Source organism: Bidens hawaiensis, unplaced genomic scaffold (genome assembly GCF_021521415.1).
Source record: "Bidens hawaiensis isolate Kalapana, Puna unplaced genomic scaffold, B.hawaiensis_p1.1 tig00024527_1, whole genome shotgun sequence".
Lineage (NCBI taxonomy): Eukaryota > Viridiplantae > Streptophyta > Magnoliopsida > Asterales > Asteraceae > Bidens > Bidens hawaiensis.
The window spans coordinates 163,284-182,818 of NW_027493879.1; the positions used below are offsets into that span (position 1 = coordinate 163,284).

Here is a 19,535-nt window from a genome sequence, read left to right on the forward strand (position 1 = left end):
GAATACATCTTCTCTTGTTTTACTCCAGCATTTACGTGCATGACCTAGTGGAAAAGAGCCAATCAGAGTCTGAAACCCAAGTCCAATTAACTTAGGGCGTGTTTGTTTTGCTGGAATAGAATGAATTTTGGATAGAATTGGAATTGATTTCCATTTATTAAGGTGTTTGTTTCATTGGAATTGGAATTCAATTCCTTCCAATTCCTTTAAATAAAGGAATTCCAAATCCTTCCAAATGTGGAGAAATTCAAGTAAATTCGTTGGAATCTTCGATCGGTCGACTAACATGGCCGTGTTCGCATTTGGGTTGACGCTCTGGGTTGGTTCGACGCTTTTTCTTTGGTTTAACACTACGGGTCAGTTTGGTTCAACGCTCCGCGTCAAAGTGCGTTCGGCTCGATGATCTGGATCAGTTCGGTTCGATGCCCCGGTTTGGTTCACGTTCGGTTCAATTGTTGACCCGAATTCAACCCGTGCCGTTGACGCGAACACGGCCCAACGCGTTACTGACCATCGACTCGAACGTGATCCGGATCACCGACCCAAACGCAACCCAGAACGTCGAACCGGAAAGCCTTCCAGAGCGTCGCCTGAATGTGACATAGAGCGTCGCCTGAATGTGTCATCATCCCCTTCCAGAGCGTCGCCTGAATGTTGCTTTAAATTGCTGTTTTGTTTCGTTTCTTTGAAATACTTGAATGTTTTTTTTTACTAGGATCATGTTGTTTTCTTCAGGTTTATGATCAAGTGGGAAATGTTATATGTCATGGTGATAGCAAGGTTGTAAGTGAAGGCCATAAAAGTTTCCCGAGTGGGCATGCTTCATGTGAGTAACACATTCTATGTGATTCTTTATTTCTGTCAAAATGCTTATGGTATAATTAGAAGTGGTAACATGGGCGGGTCGGTTAACTAGCCAAATGCGGTTGCTTTTTTGTTTTGATCAAAACGGGTCAAGTTTGGTTGAGCTATACCATTTTATCTAAATTTATGTTCTTTTTCTTTGAATGATTAATAAGTTTGTCAACTATGATTAAAAGTCATATTATTTAAAAAAGTACTAATTACTATAAGGTTTATGCATTAGATACAAACTAAATGGGTCGAAACTGTCACCTTTGTTACAAATTAAACATGACCGGAATTTAATCACTAAACAGGTCAAGTTGGGTTGACCCGTAAAACTTTTATCCAAATTTTAGTTCTTTTTTAAGTAATTATTTAACAGGTCAAATATGATTAAAGGTTATATTATTTTATAAAAGCTTTAGTTTTTTTTAATAAAATTATATATGAGGTTTTACGCATTAAATATACACTAAACGGGTCAAAATTGTCATTCTAGTATTATATACTTCAAGATTCATATATCAGCCAAATCAAGAAAAATAGTCAACAATTAAGTTACTAAAGAGATCATTAGAAGTAAAATGGGCGAGTTGGGTAAAGGGGTCAAATACAGTTGCTTTTATTTTCTAGTCAATCGGGTCAAGTTGGATTGACCCATACCACTTTTATCCAAATTTCATTTTTTTTCTTTGAATAATTAGCATGTTAAATACAATAAAAATGTTATTTTATTTAAAATACTCTAATTTATTACTGTAATAAAGTTTTTTGTATTTTTAAAAGTACTATAATTTTCGAATAAAGTTATTAAAAGAATACTCTAGTTCTTTTGAATAAAATTGAAGTTGTATGCATTAAATATACAGTTATACGTCAAATTTGTCGTCTGTTTTACCGACTAAACATAATCCAAATCGACCATTTACATAACTAAATGGGTCTAAACTGTCAATTTACTAATTTTTGTGAATTTATTGCAGGGTCTTTCTCAGGCCTTGGATTCTTGTCCCTCTATCTATCAGGAAAAGTAAGAGTGTTTGAACGTAAAGGCCATGTGGCAAAGCTATGCATAGTCTTTTTGCCTCTACTGGTTGCATCACTTGTTGGCATTTCTCGTGTAGACGACTATTGGCACCATTGGCAAGATGTATTTGCAGGAGGTCTAATAGGTAAATTCACACTCGTTTGGAGAACTTTTTTCTTAACTCTGCTAATCGATTGAGACCTCTGTGAGAGGGGGGGGGGGGGTCAGGCATTTAGTACATCGTTTGGAGAACTTAGCATTTGCGTATTATTCTTTGTAGGTATGACCGTGGCCACATTTTGCTATTTGCAATTTTTCGCACCGCCCTATCATGCCAAAGGTATACCTTAATCGCAACTCATTGAATGTTCAAATTATTATTATTATTATTATTATTTTACACATTTTTGTTACAAGTTTTATGTATGCAATTTTAATACATGTGAAGGTTGGGGACCGTACGCATTTTTTCGGGCTCTAGAAGATTCCGTTGCCCAAACCGACGTGGTCGAGTCTTCATCTAACAATTCTCGTTTGACAATCGATGATCCAGAATCTGTTAATTGGTAGTTATATCTGTATTTAGAACGTTAGGTTGTTTGGTCATTGTTGCTAACAATATTTGTTTGGTTTGAAAAGATATATAGTACAAACTTGCAACATGCAAGCATATGGTTAGTTTTTATGTTACTAGAGTAAAGAGCAAGGGTATAACTGTCATTTAGCATCAAACCGCCATTCTCCCCTTTTATATTAGAGTTCAATCTTCATCCCCAACATTAACAAAGTCTAAAACATAAAATGTGAAGAACACCAATAAAAACAAAAGTGAAAAAGGTTGTTACATAACAGTATAGCACGTTAGCTGGGTGTTATGACTGTTATCGTTCCTTGTAAGGTAGGATTCAGTCTACGTGCTCAATAAAAGGAAACGAGTTAATTTTTCTTAAATCATTCAGATATGAATTAGATACAACAAGACATGAAACCCCACATTTAACTCATAGTTGAATGCTTCAAGAGAAGTTACCTTATTTCCTTTCCCGGAGCGCTTATGAGCATCGATAACATGCTAGCTCATCGATAACATCCAGCTAGCATGTTTTATGGCAGTTTTTTTTTTTTTGTTCTTTCATTTTTTATTGGTAGTCTTCATTTTTATGTTTTTGTTGGGGACGGAGATTGAACCCAGATATAAAAGAGAGTGAGGGCTTGGTGTTAAATGACGACTATACCCTTGTTTACTCTATTCACACAAAAAAAAAATGCTTGCAAGTTGCAAATTTTGTATTATATGAAAACTGCACAGATATTCCAGAATTGCATTTATGAAAATTGCATCAATTATGTATAATAATTATTACAAAGTTCAGTGAGTTCCGGTGACCTTACCTTCGGCCGGTGACTAAACCCTAATCTATACAAAGAAACACTAGACCCGTTTAAGATGGAACATAACTTTGAAGTTGTGATTAGTGCTCTTGATATAGATTATGGTTTAGTCATCGGTTTCATTGGTTGGTTTGTTCTGAGTTATGAGTTTTATGATTAGTGTTCTTATAGATTAGGATTTATTCCGCAAAATCCTTTCCATGATCTTATTTGTGGGGTGTGCATATAATATCTTTTATTTGGCATCATAATCTCCTATACTTTTCCCAGTATATTCATCAATGCAAACTCACTTTTCCATCTAAACATTGAAAACTTGGAATTGATTTCTTAAGTCCACCAACATATATATAAGAAAAGAATTTAAAATATAGTTTAAAAACTTTATTAAGTCCACCAACATATGTATACTAACAATACAAGTTTTCTTATGAAAACTGAAAACATCTTGTTACATGAAGCAATAGGTGATCTAACCATGATTGCCTCTAAATTTCAAACAACATCATGTTGTTTCATAAAACAAAACGGAAAACACCATCCTTCAATAATTAAGTGACGGATCGAACAACTGTACATTGTTTACATAGAACCTAGTTCATGAGACGCCGAAGTGTTCTTATGAATTTCAAGAAGCAGTCGGCTCTGAAAGCCGCTGCTAACCTTCTTGGCCGGCTCATCCGAACCCATGTTAAACAGCTTCTTAATCTTTGATAACCGGCTGCGACTCTCTCCAAACCTAGCCGTCTTCATATTCCTACGCCTATCGTTACTGCCTTCAACCGTACTAACTTCATACGTTTTTCTTCTCCAAACCTTGTTAACATCAACAGAAGTTGTTAAAAACTTTTCCATTGTTGTCTTGTTGAATCTTGATCTCAAAACTTTATATGTTTTTGTGTTTGTGTTTGTGTTTGTGTGTGTGACGGGTTTAAAGTCTAAAAATGTGCATATATTTATAGGAGTATATTGTGTAATGAGGTACATGTGATGTACATGTACCATGTCTTGTAATAATAATTAAAGATGCATGCATATATTACGCCGGTGGGAAATGTTGGATCGGATACAACATGTAGGGCCTATTTTTGGATCTGGTTTGTAGTTCAACAGATTCCTTTATTTCATACACACTCATACACATGCATTTTCAAAAATTTATGTCTTGATATGCACGGAAAAAATGTTTTTTTAATCATTCATGATTAAATTATTATACACCACTTAACACCAGGTTATGCTCGTCACATAAAAAAATGATTATTACTGACAACATATGCTTGACAGTAAAATTTCGTTGGTAATGATCGAAGGAAACCTCATTGGCTCAATTCAAAAGTTTGTCAGTTTGGTAGGAAAGCATCACCTAGGACCTTTCCATCGGCAGTCCGTCCGTCCGTCGGTGACATAGAATTGGATTTCTGATAAGATTCTGCCATTTGTATGCATCGTCTTGTATGATGTTTACTTAGACACAGAGAAATGTAATATTTTTTACGGTATTAGAGTCAAATATACTAGCTTGATATCTACTTTTCTTGTTAAATATAATTGTGTTCCGACTACTTCTCTAAACCACCTATATATAACTTCTTGTGATAATTCTTTTTTTCCTTTTTTTGGTTGTGTTCATATTGATGTCTGAACTTCATTCAAACCTCTTTTTCTGTGTGTAACTTGGGGTAGAGAATAAAAACAAGTATAGGAATTATGAACACAAATAGTTGAATACATGATAGCATTGATAAAATAAATATATTTTTTTAAAATTAGAGGGACCATGTCCCACGGCCACGGGTCGATGAATTTTACAAATATTCTAGTTTCAAATGTATTAATGTGTTTTGTGTATAAAATATGGTTTTTAGCTAATTAACAGTGATTGTAAAACAAGGGCACTTTGCGCACTTGATAGGGGTTTGTTTGTCTTCGCTCTCAACTTCGGTGACCATGTCACCTCAAAACGCGTCTCATTACACAATTAACTTGAAATCTGTTCAACCAACTAATTCAATATGTGATCGAGGTTCAATTAATTTAATTACTTTTTGTTTAATATTCAGTTTATGAATTCTATTACGTTACTTGATGGTTTTGATTAGTTAGACTTGTGCTTTAAGACTAAAAAAAAAACTAGCTTTATGATACTCGCACTCATTATTACATCTTTTTTTAGTAGGACTAGGATATATGTATTACCTAGGTTGTATATCACAGCATTCACAGCCTATTCTTTACCATATATCCTATATACTATATAATTATACTAAAAATCATTGTATTTTCTCTTTCTTGTTCAGTTTGATAGTAGTATACTTTTTATGCATTTATCATTATCTTTTCACTCTCATTCACTTGCAACCACTTTCAAAAAATATTAAAAAAAATTATACGGTGTGAATAATGAAACCCCAAATTTAACTTTCTCATATAACATATTATCTCTCATCTACTCACAACCACTCATAATCATACCATATAATTTACAAAACTCTCTCACACAAATATAGGGAATAGGCTGAGAATGCTCTTAGACCATGAGTAGTCATAAAGTCTCACCTCCAGGCATTATGCGACACGTGGCGTCTAGTCAGAGTTATGGTTTTATACAAAAATAAAGTGTAGTCATAAAGCCTCCATAATGCCTCAAACTCCATTATTTTATTATTATTTTTTTGCCTTACAGCCACGTTATGTACAAAACGCCCAAAAAAAAAGAAGCTATAATGCTGGGGGGCGGTGTGCCCCCGGCGTTTTAGGCCATAACGCCTCCCATAACTTGCCACTACGGGTGGTCTTAGTAGTTGATTACCTAGGTTTTAATATAATATTACTCGACATGCTGCCTGTACCATATGCACGTTATTGTGACTTCAAAGATGTGACACCAACTTTAACGGTAAGTTATAATCAAAGCGTCTCCATTTAATACTCGAGAAGTGTGTTGGCCTAGAGGTGCAAAAAAAACCCGGAACCGGACCTGAAAAAATACCCGGAACTGGTTTTTCTATACCCGAAACCAAAACCGACCATACTCGTAGGGTATGGATAGGGTATGCTTTTTAAGCTCAATACCCGTGCCCGGAACCATACCCGATTTATACCCGTAAATACCCGGAACCGGTCATCCCGGATACCAATTTTGTAATACTCGAAATAATACATCAGCTTTTATAGTTTATCTCAATTGTCTTATTATCATACCAATTCTAGCAAAAACGTTAGGAATGAAATTAAGATCTCCGTTACATTAGATTTCAATAACCAAACGTCACTTGATCGGTCTCCACTGTTGAATCACCTATCTATCTGCATCTTAAACAGAAAGCACTATATGGAGTATAATGTGCAAAGTTGTGCAAGGCGTTTATATGAAGGTAGCGCCCAAATTTGATAACGTTGGAGGTCAAAAGCGGAAAGAAAAACCATGTTAATGTGTTATGTGAACAAGCTATCGACTTTTTTTTATCATATGATATTCGGTATCCAAGTACTTACGTTTGATTTTTACAATCTTGTATGATATTTAGTGACGTACAGTGAACTTGTACATATCCGACAAATTTACATCCTCAATGGCAAAGTATTGTTTATGTTTGTTTAGCGAACTCTAAACATAAAATAACCGATCATTTTCATAAGTTAATTCAGACATAAGCATAAAATAAAAGTTATAAAAATGAGACTATGAATTAACTAGTTCTGACTAAAATGTAACAATATAAAGAAACAAAGGTGTAAAGAATAGTAAGCATCCTGCATGTTATGTCTTATTCTTATGAACATAGATAAGAGGTACAATTTGTCCAGACTCAAGTTACAAGCCAAAGAAGACCATTGACCACACTCATCTGCGATACCTGTATCGTTTGAAGTTGAAATAAACATGCAAGATCCCACGTTCAAACGTGCACTTGAATCCCTTCTTGTGCGAATACTCCCATTCCTTGTTAACTATGCGAAAAGCCTGTTACAAAATCAATCGTCAAAATATGGTCTGCTAAAAAAAGTGTCCGGTCGTCAAAATAGGGTCCAGAATACTTACAATATCCTCATAAGGTGGACCCGCATGAAACCGAATGATGCATGTTTCAGCACTGTCTCCATCCTTCTCGATTGTATAAACCGGAGCCCTCGTTTTGTCAACAAGATCGGGATAGAATATATTGAATTTGTACCCTTGCACAATTTTTGGAGGCGGATTGTCATGATCATAATGTGTTTGGTTGTATTTGTTCCACTCGTATCCGGTGTGCACGCGGTTGAAATATTTTGGTTTTCTAGGTCGGTATTTGTCATGCCACCAGTATACCTGTGAGTCAACGTTGACTTCATCCGAGTTTCCAAATACTTCATCATCGTTATCCATTGCTCCCATGGCCTTCATGGCCCGGCTCTCCAAATTATCCTCGGGTGGTGGCAAAGTCATTGCTTCTTGAAGCTTTTTCTGTTGTTGTTCAACTACTTGTACACGCCTCATTTCCTGTTTCAGTACAAAAAAATTAGCAAACTTTACCTACCTTCATTAACCACCTAGGATTGTTCAAAAAGCCCATGGCTATTGTGTATAAAAATTGACTGAGCCGAGCTTGAGCTCAATTTTTCAGCTTATTAATACAAATGAGCTGAGCCAATGACTAGTTTAAATTTAAGCCCAAGCCCAACCTGGCTCGGCTCGTCTAGTTTACAGCCCAATAGCCAATGAAAGTGTGGAAGGGGAATATTAATTACCAAAATAGCCCTGTCCTCTTCAGGGTCTATGGCATCTTCGTCTTCATCACCATGCAACAGTTCTGGTGAAAACGAACCCGGTTCTTCCTCCTCTGTTACTTGATACTCGCCTCTTGGTATTTCTTCACGAACTTCATCATCTTCTAGAACATGGTCAAATTCTTGGTCAACTTTAGGTGAAGCAGTTTTTTCTCTTTCCATGTTAAAGTTGTGACTCCCATCTGGTTGCTCAAGACGTTCTAAATGCTTACGCAACATCTTATTATGAATTTCCTTTAAGCAAGCCTGCATGCACACACCGCCAAAAAATTTAATCCAATTTTGCATTAAAAACAATAAACGATGTGTAAACTGGAAATAGTATAATAACAATACCTTAGCTTTATAGATGTGAATGCGTTTAAGAACAGCTTCCCAGTACTCAACAACCTTAGCTTTCCCCGAACGCATCTCGGACTCGATTTGGGCGTGAAGGTTTTCAAGTTCAGCAAATGATTTTCCTTCTAAAAGTTTCTTCACGTCTGTCTCGATACTTGAATGCAAACCACGTTCTTCAGCAACTATCTCTGCAGGTGGTGCTTCACCCCTCACTTTAGCCCGGTCCAGTGTGTCCTTTTTGCGGGCCGCCGCTAATTCCCAATCACAGACCACCTCAAGAGCCTATGTACGCGAAAGCAATATGATTACAAACATTATATTATTTATAAAAAAAATCAATTTTATGATACAAGAAAAAAAAACTATGATTACAAACAAGATATTTAAAAAATCAATTTTATTATATAAGAAAAAAAATATGTACCTCCCAATATTGAATATGCATCGGTGTGCCTCTATCCAAATCAATATGCATTTTTATGTCTTCTTGAAGCTCTTCCATCTCCTTAACAGTCAAACCCTAAATTATTCCAGAATAGATTTGTGAGAAACCATGAACATGATCTTTGATTTAAAACAGGAAGCGACGAAAAAATGGAGATACCTTAAACACCATGTATGGCTCCTCAATCTCTACATCAAATTCATCAGAAGGCTCAAGATGTTTAGATAGTACATCGATTGGCTTAATACGCCCTTCACGTAACCGTATTCCAGATCGAACTTTGCTTTGATCAAAATGGAACTGTTGAAACACCATATGTTAGTTAACACTTACAACATCAAAATCAAAAATACAACAAGAAAGCCCTATTACCTCTTCTTCTTTCTTTTCCCAGTCTTGAAACTCAGCTCGAGCACGTTCTCTTGCCAGCAAGGCCTGCAAAACAATGAGGATCAGAATATTATCAATTGATACTATGGATTTTCTAATTGTAATTATAGTTACACAAATCAAACTTACCATCTCCTCTTCATGTTGTGCTTTTTCAATGGCTCTTTCTTCCCTTCTCTTTTTAACCTTTTCAATTTCAGCCTACAGTATTATGTGAAGATATGAATTAATATTAAGTGTTGTGTAGATGATTCAGTTTGAAACTTTTACATACCATTCTCTCTCTTTGCCGTTTCTTTTCGGCTTTAACAGAAAAGGCATCAAGTGGAACTCCTTGAGTAACATCTTTCTCTATCTTCTTTCTCCACACAAACCTGAAAAATATAAGTATTTGAGTATAATGACTTAAAGTTTAAAGACTGTCTTCAAAAAAGATCTTACAATGGTGCGACACGTATAATTAAATAGTTCACTAACAGATCAGACCAAGAGGAAACATTACAATATATGCCATCAAATTGTGTCCTAGATTTCAGAGAAGCCTAAACTGTGACAAAGAATCACAGCAAAAAAGGAAAGTATAACAATTTGCATAAACTGATAAGATTTTGATTTCAAATGCTACTATGAAAAGATAACACTAACCAAAAAATTTAGAACAGTGAGCTCCAATTACAAAAATACAAAAAAAATTATTTAAAATATAACTACTAGATTTTAACTCATGTTTGTATTTTGTATTAACAGATGTTAAGTAACAATGGATTCATCCGGAAAAAAAAAAGTTGGAATGTGTTTAGTTTAAAGGGTTTGAGAGTATGACTAAAAAAGTATTAAAGTGTTATGGTTTTCTAAAGGCCAACTGGATGAAGGTTTGTAAAAACCCTTTCTACTTCTTTCATCACAAACGCATACTCAAAATGATTAAATGTTATTGTTATTGCAAGAAAAAAGACTCAAAAAAATAACAAATTTCCAATAAGTATAAATTTCACAAAACGAGCATATCATCTAAGTTTTTCTCACAATTTGAGATATCTAATTAAGTAGTTGATTACCCAAAACTTCTGTCCAAAACGTACAAAAGCCTATCATCACTATGTTGTATAAATAAGCATAAGAGCCGCCTTTTAAACTGCCTAGGTGTTAAGTGCCCTCAATAACTATAGATCACACCTAATTATCAGATTAACCCATTCAAAACCTAAGCAAATATTACAACTTTTATCAACTTGAACAGAGTGTTTTCAAACTTTGTTGGGAGTAATCCTATCAATCAAACAACACAGCTACTAATTTAGAAAAGTCAAGGGCTTGAATAAATGTTGTCCTCATACGTCGACAAAACCTTAAAATATATCTTTTATACGAGAAACTAAGTACAAAAAAGGTCACTAAACCACCTAAATCCAATTAACAATTTTAAAACCACCGGTTAGAATAGTTGGTAGCGTAAAAGACCTACGAGAATAGTTCTAAGAAAGAGGCCTAACGTACTAGTGGTTTCTATTATCATTCGTGTTGAGCCATATTAAAAAGCCCTTATGTAAGCTTTTCATTATTAATCCATCTATCCTATTTATTGCATATGAATAAAAGGCAACATAAATATATATATATATATATATATATATATATATAAAGAAGTAACTTACTTTTCATTGAGATTAGAATCACCAAAGGGATTAGAGTCGTTGGCGTAACCATAAGCATTCTGAGACTTCAACTTCTTGGCTACTTTCATCGCCTAAAATATCAAAACAAAGAAAAAATTAATAAAACCTAATCAGCAGCTAATAATATCATAACATTAATTGTGTAACAATAATTGGTACCTTTTTCTGTGCTTTTTTGGCCAAATACTCCGCAATGTCCTCTTCAGTAACCTTCTTCTTCTTCTTCTTCGAAGACGACTTGTTCTTTCGCTTGCTGGATCGGTCATCAGAGTAATCGGATTCGTCGGAATCGGAGTAGCGACGGCGGCTGCGTTTGCTACTGCGGCTACCGGAACGACGTCGTTGAGGAGAAGAATCGGAATCGGTGATTCTTCTCTTGCTTCGTGTGGATTCTTCTTCTTTCTTGCCCATTGTTTCAATTGGATGGTTGAAGAACCCTAGAGTGGATATTTATTATAATAGAAGATGAACGTGAATGGTCCAACGAAGAAGAAGAAGATGATGATATAGGAATTAGGTTTAAAAGAGACGATGAATGAAATTGAAATTAATTGATTTAGGAGGCCCAACTCTATCTCGGGTTAAATCGACTAACAAACAATTCAATATGGCACATGATGTGTTTTAACTTAAGTACTAGCATTTTTCTATACTAGGATTACTAATTAATAAATAAACTTTGGTTTTAAGTTTTCAATTTTATAACGAGTTTGAGTTAGCGGTTTTTCGGGTTTCGCAGTTTTAAATTCAGACCCGAAACTCAACCTAAATCTTTCACGATTTCTTCTTGTTCAGGTAATTCGGGTTGGATTAATCAGGTTTCAAGTATCCCAGAAAAAAAAACTATATTGCTAAATTTAAATGTAATATATTCTTCTTTACTCGTAGTTTAACAAAACAAAATTTAAATTTAACAAAACACAAATAAGCCGATAAAACATTTTAAAGATAGTATAATTTACAAATTTCAACTATAATAAACAAGACTGACATAATCATATTAAGTATGTCGTGATTAGAGTGTTGAATTATAGTTCCCTTAAGTCATAACTGAAACATTAATAGACAATAAACAGTTGATTCATAATTGGTGGAATGAGAACGACTAAATTATAATAACATCAGCGGCTAAAGCTTTAGCTTATTATACCTAAATATATATGTGGTTTTAAAACTAAAAGTTTATTCGGGTTTTTCAAGTTGACCCGAAACCTATAATTTGAGCCCAAGAACCAACCCGAATTAATTCGGTTCGGGTTCGGGTTTTTCAGGTTGACCCGAAACCTAGAATTTGGGTCCAAGAACCAACCCGAATTACTTCGGTTCGGGTTCGGTTTTTCATGACCCAAAACCTAGAATTCGGACCCAAGAACCAACCCAATTACTTCGGTTCGGGTTCGGGTTTTTCAGGTTGACCTGAAACCTAGAATTTGGACCCAAGAACCAACCCAGATTACTTCGGTTTGGGTTCGGGTTTCTCGGGTTGAGTTAGTTCAGTTTCGGGATTTCTCGGGTTGGGTTTCGAGTTTGAGTAAAATGACAGCCCTAGTTTGAGTATTAACGTTAACTTCTATTAAGGTTTCGATAAATTCTAACAAAATAGCTAAAATACTCATGAATATAATGATTTATTTTTCTTCTGCCTGCTGTTTATGTAACATAAATACAGTCATCATGCAATACAGTTAAAGAGTTTTAGTTGAGGCGTCAGGTGCTTTGCTTTAGCGTGTAAATTGTGATGTGAAAGCTTCAAGTCATTGGTGTATGACCCTGCAGTATGCCATGTAAACGAATTCCATTCGAGGACCGGTGGTTGTCGTCCACCGGTCGTTTCTATGTTGGTGCCTCGGCAGCGGATCCGTGGTTTCGAATTGAGTGTATTCTGCGTTCTTTGAGGTAATAAACTAATTTTTAAGCACTACAGTTAGATTTCATTTAGTCTTCGACAAGAGGCTTTGTTATCATTAAATCCCATATTTTGATTTGGAACCTTTTACATGCTTCGCATGGTGTTGTGTTGTTTACTACAAAGGGTTTGATGATTGGTTTAAACAAACGGGACGGCACTCATTGGATGCATGTCGTGGTTATGGACTATGCAACGGTTGATTTGTAGCCAAAGCTGCTCTCTCACGTACTCGCCATTCGTCTGAATTAGCCAGTACACACACTTCACTTTCAGTCATTCAACCTTAAATTCATACTTATCTGAATTGATGCATGGAAAGTGCTGATTTGGTTCGGGACAAAACAAATCAGGTTTGAGTTAACGGTTCTGATTAAAGTGAGTTTTTCAAGTGTAGTTGATTCCGGGTCATTGTGGCTTTGCGTGAATTCAAATATCTATTGGAAATATGATGTTTCAAAATTTTTTGCCACATAAGTGTTTGTAATGTTCTCTATCCTTTTGGACTTTTTAATGATATTGAAGCCGAATATTTTTATGGTTTGTGGGTTCTTTTATTAGACTTTAAGGTTGTGTATTGGTGAAATTGATGGCGTTGGAGTAAAGGTTTTAGATATGGTTTATTGGTTCATATATTAGTTTTTGTTTTCTCTATCTGGCTATGGTTTCACAACCCCCACAACACGGGGGTCCAAATACTAGTTGAAGCTTAAAACTCAAACTTATTACTTTAAAACCTTAGTTTTCAAAGGTGTTACTTTACTCAAACCTTAGACACCATGTGTAGTTATGTCTTTGTACAATTACAATACAAAATTAGTTCAAAATATATATTATGCTATATAAATTATTTAGTAGGTATAATTTTAACTTATATAGCTCATTATTAAAAAAATTAATAATAAATAAGAAGCTCGAGCTCATGGTTGGTTGAAAACTAAAAATATTTTACAAGCGTAGTGTGGCTGCTTTGGATTGGTGGCTTGTTATTTACATGTCTAGCGAAGTTTAACCTTTGAATATAGACCTTGAACAAAGCTTTGTTAAAAGTCAAGCTCGATCTCAATTTGGCTCGCTTACATCTCTAGTTACCCCATCTTGAACTATTGTCTAAATGTTGAGATTATCAACAATCTTTAAAATTAGCTTGGTGTTGTGGGATAGTATACGACTCTACTCAAACCTGACTTGGAGCCCTTGGTCTTCATTGGATCAGGCGTTTTGTCTCACTTATTATACGAATCACGAGTTTTTTTTCGTCTTTTGGGTATATCACGAAAATGACTTCAACTTCGGACAAATAGCGTGTGGAGAGGCGTGGGCTATCGTTGGATGACCTTAATCGTTGAGACTAACTCTAAACGATATGCAATAGTGGCCAGTAAAATCACGCTACTCAACACAAACTAAGTATATGTCATCTTTAAACATTTGGCACGTCACATTCTCCCACCATCAAAACATGCACATCCTCCCACCTCTGCATTGTTTCACACTCACCGCACCCAATGGCGAATCCATTAGCCGGGGGGGGGGGGGGGGTAGGTCAACTAGTTGTGGGCCTATCAAATTTGAGACATCTAAGCCTGTGATTCTTTTAACCCTTAAAAATTCTATGTAAGGATGGTGATAGGAACCTTTTGCAAAAAGTAAAAGTTGCTTCCTATTACGACTACACTTTTGCGTTAGGTCTCGTCCCAAACTCGGACCCCCCCTCCCCAAATCATGACTGGTATTGTTGAACTACTTGAAGATATAAAACATTTAAATAAAAGAGCATGATGTTTGAATGAAACGTGAAATAAAACAAGAGGTTTAGGTCTTCAAATACATAGCTAATTTAGGTTTTGAGATGATTTATCTGGTACATGACTATGAATAGGGGAATTAGAAGAATCGAAAGCAATTTTTCACCATTTTTCTTTTTATTTTAATTTTATATAGGCATGTAGTGTTTAGGCTAGGGGTGTTTAAAGTCGGATATCCGAAGTTTTGGATATCCTAACCTTTCGGATAGTCAATTTTACTATCTGAATCCGAATCCAAAATCTCGGATATCCGTTCGGATAGTGAACCGGATATCCGAATTCTTAAAAAAAACACATTAAAATTTATACTCCTTGATATAATAATTTTTATTCAGAATATGAGATACACTGATACACCAACAAAATCTTGTCTCCACAAAGTTATCCAACCATTTAAATGGTTACCTCTTCTTCATAATAACAGATCTAGAACTGAACATCGTAACTTCTGCCATTTTTATTTTTAATCATCACTTCCATCTCTTAAGTCGTTCTCATCAACATCAAATAGTAATGGACTGATGTGTGCAGGTAGGTAGGGTGTCTGGATCTAGTGTTTGATAGATTGATAAGAGGAGATGAAACGATGATAGGCTGTTGCAGATCCGCGTGGCCGACGCTCGACGAGATTGGATTTGGGAACTCAGATTAGAGAAGCGGCGTGAGAACTCAGGGTATAGGTTAAGGTTTAAGCAATTATGTGGTTTAAAAACATATATATTTAAATATAATTAAGACAGAATTACAAATTTTGTCCTTTGAAATAAGACGAATTACGGTTCGTGTCCTTTTCTAAGTTTCCTTGCAGGCGGTGTACTTTAAACTTTTTTTTCCTACAAGTTTTGTCCTTTACGCTAACTGGGTTAGAAAAAGTCAGTTAAATGCCCTCACGTGAGACGCATGTGAGGGCATTTTTGTCTTTTCGTCTACCCTGCAACTTCTTCTTCCTCTTTTCTTCTTCATTTTTGCAGATCTCAATCCAAATCTAAGTAAGTGGCGGTACTTGAACCTGTCTTCGAATTTGTTTTCGGGTCACGTTCCTGCGACTTTTGTTTTTTTGAAGTCGTTGGTTGTTCTGTCGTTATCGAATAATAACGTCTCCGGCGGCATTCCACCCGAGATTGGTAATTGTTCCGCTCTTCAGGTTCTCGATTTGGGTTCGAACAGTTTGAGTTCCGAAATCCCTGCTGATGTTTCGCGTCTTTCCCATTTGACCGAACTTGATTTGAGTAATAATAATCTTTTCGGTGAAATCCCACCGCAACTTTTCGGCATTCCGTCCCTGAACTCCATTGTTCTAAACTCGAACCATCTTTCCGGAAACAAAATCCTCAACTCCGCCGGCAACCACCGTACACCGGCGCCGGAAAAAATGCCGATAACTCTTAACCTCCATTCCTTGTTCATTTTATCATCCACTTTAATCCTCATCATCTCCACACAATCAACGTCATCATTTCTCCGGCTTCCTTCAGTCTCAAACCCTAACCCTAACAATAATAACATCACCATCTCCGTCACCGCCTTCGGCGCCATCGGCGACGGCATCCACTACGACACCGTACCAATCCAGTCCGCCATCGACGCGTGCTCATCCGCCGGCGGCGGGCGCGTGGTGTTCCTGCCGGGGAAGTACTTAACAGCAACAATATGGTTGAAGTCCGGCGTGGTGTTGGAGGTGCAGAAGGAGGCGACGGTGTACGGCGGGACGAGGCTGGAGGATTACCCGGCGGAGAGTGAGCGGTGGTACGTGGTGGTGGCGATTAACATGGTCTCCGGTGGCCGTTAGTGGTGTGGTGGTGGTTTAAACAGAGAGAGAGAGTGAGAGAGAAGGGGGGGGGGGGGAGAAAGAGAGAGAGAGATCTGCAAAAATGAAGAAGAAAAGAGGAAGAAGAAGTTGCAGGGTAGACGAAAAGACAAAAATGCCCTCACATGCGTCTCACGTGAGGGCATTTAACTGACTTTTTCTAACCCAGTTAGCGTAAAGGACAAAACTTGTAGGAAAAAAAGTTTAAAGTACACCGCCTGCAAGGAAACTTAGAAAAGGACACGAACCGTAATACGTCTTATTTTAAAGGACAAAATTTGTAATTCTGTCTATAATTAATAATAAAAAAATAAAAAAAATAAAGTTTCGGATAGTTCGGATATCCGAAAATTTTCAAAATCACTGTCTGAATCCGAATCCGAAAATTCGAATATCCGAGATTCTGATACGGATTCAGATTTGTTTTTGAACACCCTAGTTTGGGCTTACTCAATAACTTATTTGGGCTAATACTCTTGAATGGGGTCAGTGTCGAATCAACCCGAATTGAATCGGTGAAGGTTCTAGCAGCAGCAGCAGCAGCAGCAAACGAACAACAATTTAAACACCAAATTCATTCACCTAAAAACAATCAAATCAGTATGGACGCTTTAGAGCTTGTAAAGAAAGGCTCAACTCTTGTCTTCCTTGGTATTCCTCAACACACTCTTTTTGGCATCGATACTCAGGTACCTACCATTTCCAATTACCTCATCATCATTGATTCACACTCACATGTTAGTTTCCCCCCAAATTTCGTCATAATTGTTTTTTATTACTGCTGGTTACAGTTTTTAAACCACAAATTATCCAATTCATGATATATGATTATAATAATGCAGATGTTTTCAGTTGGACCTAATTTTAAAGGTATTAAGATGATTCCACCTGGTATTCATTTTGTTTATTACAGCTCTTCTAACAGGTTAGCTACCTATCTTTCATGTTTCGGTATCACTTTTTTGTATGTCGGTTTATTCGTTATTATAATTTGGAATGTTTTCTTGCAGAGGTGGCAGTGAGTTTTCACCAATGATCGGTTTCTTTGTCGATTTGAATCCTTCTGAGGTTAATGTTTACACCACTTCTTCTGTTAATCAAGTATTATACTTTACTCTTGTCTAAAGTTTAATGATTATGTTACAGGTAATTGTTCGTAAGTGGGACCCACAAGAGGAGCGACTTGTCAAAGTACCCGAAGAAGAGGTACGCGCACTGTCGTTTTTATGAATATGTGTTGTCGGTTTATTTTTTAAATGTTAAAACTTTTTTTGTAATGAAGGAAGAAAGATACGCTCGAGCTGTAAAAAGTTTGGAATTCGACAAGTATCTCGGGCCGTACAATCTAAGTCAATATGGAGAGTGGAAAATGTTATCAAACTATATTACAAAGAGTGTCATTGAACGCATTGGTAATTCTTATTTATGTTTTTATGATGAAATGAATATGTGGTTGTGGGTCTAGGTTATTCAATCTAACGTGTAATGTTTGGCCCACACGCAGAACCCATTGGAGGAGATATCACGGTTATCAATGAACCAGACATTCTTGAAACCGGTCGTAAAACCGCAATGGAGGAAGCTTTGTCCGAGCAATTAAGGAATAATAATAGTAATATTCCAACATCTGATGACAAGTTTAAAAAAAGAGGATGTTATTACACGAAAATACCACGTTTAATTAAGAAAAAAGGTGCCATTAGCCACAACCTTACTTCCTTGAATCTTGACAAGGTACACGACTACACGTTACATGTTAATTCTAATTACAATTTTGCAATTGTTGATAACACTGTATATTTATTGTTATATATTTATCATGTAGACAAGTTTGTTGGAAAGCATATTGATGAAAGAGTATGGAGAAACCGAAGATTTGCTTCTTGGAGAGCTGCAGTTTGCTTTTATTGCATTTTTGGTACGAGCTTTAGTTGTATATAATTTGCATTATGTAATTTATTTAAAGGAATCTTTCAGCTTAAAATATGTTTAACGTGACAGATGGGGCAATCACTTGAAGGATTTCTTCAATGGAAAGCTATTGTTCACCTTCTATTTGGTTGTATCGAAGCTGTAAGTTATATACTTGAATCATATCGACTTTATGTAAACGTTGCCTTTTAAAGCTTTAATTATTTTTGTTTAATTTGTTTTGAAGCCTCTGCACTCAAGGAGTCGTTTATTCACCAAGGTTAGTGTCATATTATTTGTGACGTTACTTTTGATGTTCATTATTGTTGACATATTTGTTTATAGTTTATGAAGGTGCTATATAGTCAACTCAGGTATGCATTACAGAAAGGTCAAACAGGTAATACTGATGCTGCAAAGGGACCCATAACATTGTTAGATGAATCCTTTTTATCTTCTGATAGTTTTCTTCATCAGTTGTGCAAGGTATTCTCATCTTTTTGTCTTGTTTTTCTATCTTTCGATAGTTCAAGTTGGTTTGTATTTAATATTTTAATTGGGTATATGCAGGAGTACTTTTCACTCGTGCTTGAAGCTCCTGTTGTTGATGGGGACCTTTTGACTTGTGTGAGAATTTATGATGAAAGCTAACCTTTTATTTTTACTTATTATGGGGTTATAATTTTATTAAAATACATATGTATTTATGTAGACAAGGAGATTAAAAGAATTACTTGAGACGTCTCTAGGATGGGTATTTCAGCAGAACAATGGTGATGCAGTCTTTTATGATGAAGATGATGAGGTTAGTATGGTCATTTTAGTGCACACATTATTTGAAGGATGTACCAGAATAACATTATTTTTATCTTCTTTTTTTTTGTGATTGAGTGAAACAACTTTGTTTTCGTAGTTTGCTCCGGTGGTGGTGATGATGGATGAGTGAAATTACATGATATGAGATCAAGATTCTTTGCGGTTTTTTTACAAGATGAAGGGTATTATCAGGATCAAGAATCTTTGTTGCAATGTCTTTGGTATCTGCTTATTAGAGTGAATCCGGAGGAATCTGTGTATGCAATCAATATTGTCAAAAGGCTAATTTGTTATTGTAGGCTGAGAATTTTGCATGGTATGTACTTGACAGATAAGTAGTCCCAATCGAAAAAACACATGTCTATACAAATGTAATATTTCTTAACAAAGAACAAAATTTAG

The 19,535-nt window shown here is 35.8% G+C and overlaps 3 protein-coding genes across 3 annotated transcripts; 2 read left to right on the forward strand and 1 right to left on the reverse strand.

Moving 5' to 3' along the window:
- Positions 1-663: 663 nt before the first annotated feature.
- On the forward strand, positions 664-2,881 carry LOC143569530 (putative lipid phosphate phosphatase 3, chloroplastic; the record flags this gene model as incomplete). The annotated part of the gene is made up of 4 exons (XM_077055413.1): positions 664-826; positions 1,830-2,018; positions 2,154-2,213; positions 2,322-2,881. Coding segments are annotated over 4 exons (534 nt in total), but the record flags the coding sequence as incomplete, so codon positions are not given.
- Positions 2,882-6,944: 4,063 nt separating this feature from the next.
- Positions 6,945-11,355, reverse strand: LOC143569525 (splicing factor Cactin-like). The gene is made up of 11 exons (XM_077055410.1): positions 11,045-11,355; positions 10,865-10,956; positions 9,484-9,583; positions 9,339-9,410; positions 9,192-9,254; positions 8,979-9,119; positions 8,799-8,894; positions 8,372-8,656; positions 7,997-8,281; positions 7,311-7,748; positions 6,945-7,232 (listed from the first exon to the last, which is right to left on the reverse strand). The coding sequence occupies exons 1-11, from the start codon at positions 11,294-11,296 to the stop codon at positions 7,113-7,115; spliced, it is 1,944 nt and encodes a 647-aa protein (XP_076911525.1). The 5' UTR covers positions 11,297-11,355; the 3' UTR covers positions 6,945-7,112.
- A 5,653-nt stretch (positions 11,356-17,008) lies between these two features.
- Positions 17,009-19,442, forward strand: LOC143569522 (uncharacterized). The gene is made up of 13 exons (XM_077055407.1): positions 17,009-17,095; positions 17,249-17,331; positions 17,417-17,474; positions 17,553-17,612; positions 17,689-17,818; positions 17,911-18,140; positions 18,232-18,324; positions 18,408-18,479; positions 18,565-18,597; positions 18,663-18,803; positions 18,888-18,944; positions 19,030-19,122; positions 19,231-19,442. Exons 1-13 carry the CDS (start codon positions 17,009-17,011, stop codon positions 19,261-19,263), a joined length of 1,170 nt encoding a protein of 389 aa, XP_076911522.1. The 3' UTR covers positions 19,264-19,442.
- Positions 19,443-19,535: the final 93 nt, after the last annotated feature.

Excerpts from the sequence above, each read along its gene's own strand:
- LOC143569525 (XM_077055410.1), bottom strand. The coding sequence starts at position 11,296 with ATGGGCAAGAAAGAAGAAGAATCCACACGAAGCAAGAGAAGAATCACC. Across the intron at positions 9,411-9,483 it reads AACGGCAAAGAGAGAGAATG|GCTGAAATTGAAAAGGTTAA; the intron begins GTATGTAAAAGT and ends ATAATACTGTAG. Across the intron at positions 8,657-8,798 it reads TGCATATTCAATATTGGGAG|GCTCTTGAGGTGGTCTGTGA; the intron begins GTACATATTTTT and ends TCGCGTACATAG.
- LOC143569522 (XM_077055407.1), top strand. The coding sequence starts at position 17,009 with ATGGACGCTTTAGAGCTTGTAAAGAAAGGCTCAACTCTTGTCTTCCTT. Across the intron at positions 17,613-17,688 it reads TCAAAGTACCCGAAGAAGAG|GAAGAAAGATACGCTCGAGC; the intron begins GTACGCGCACTG and ends TTTGTAATGAAG. Across the intron at positions 18,141-18,231 it reads CTTCCTTGAATCTTGACAAG|ACAAGTTTGTTGGAAAGCAT; the intron begins GTACACGACTAC and ends TTTATCATGTAG.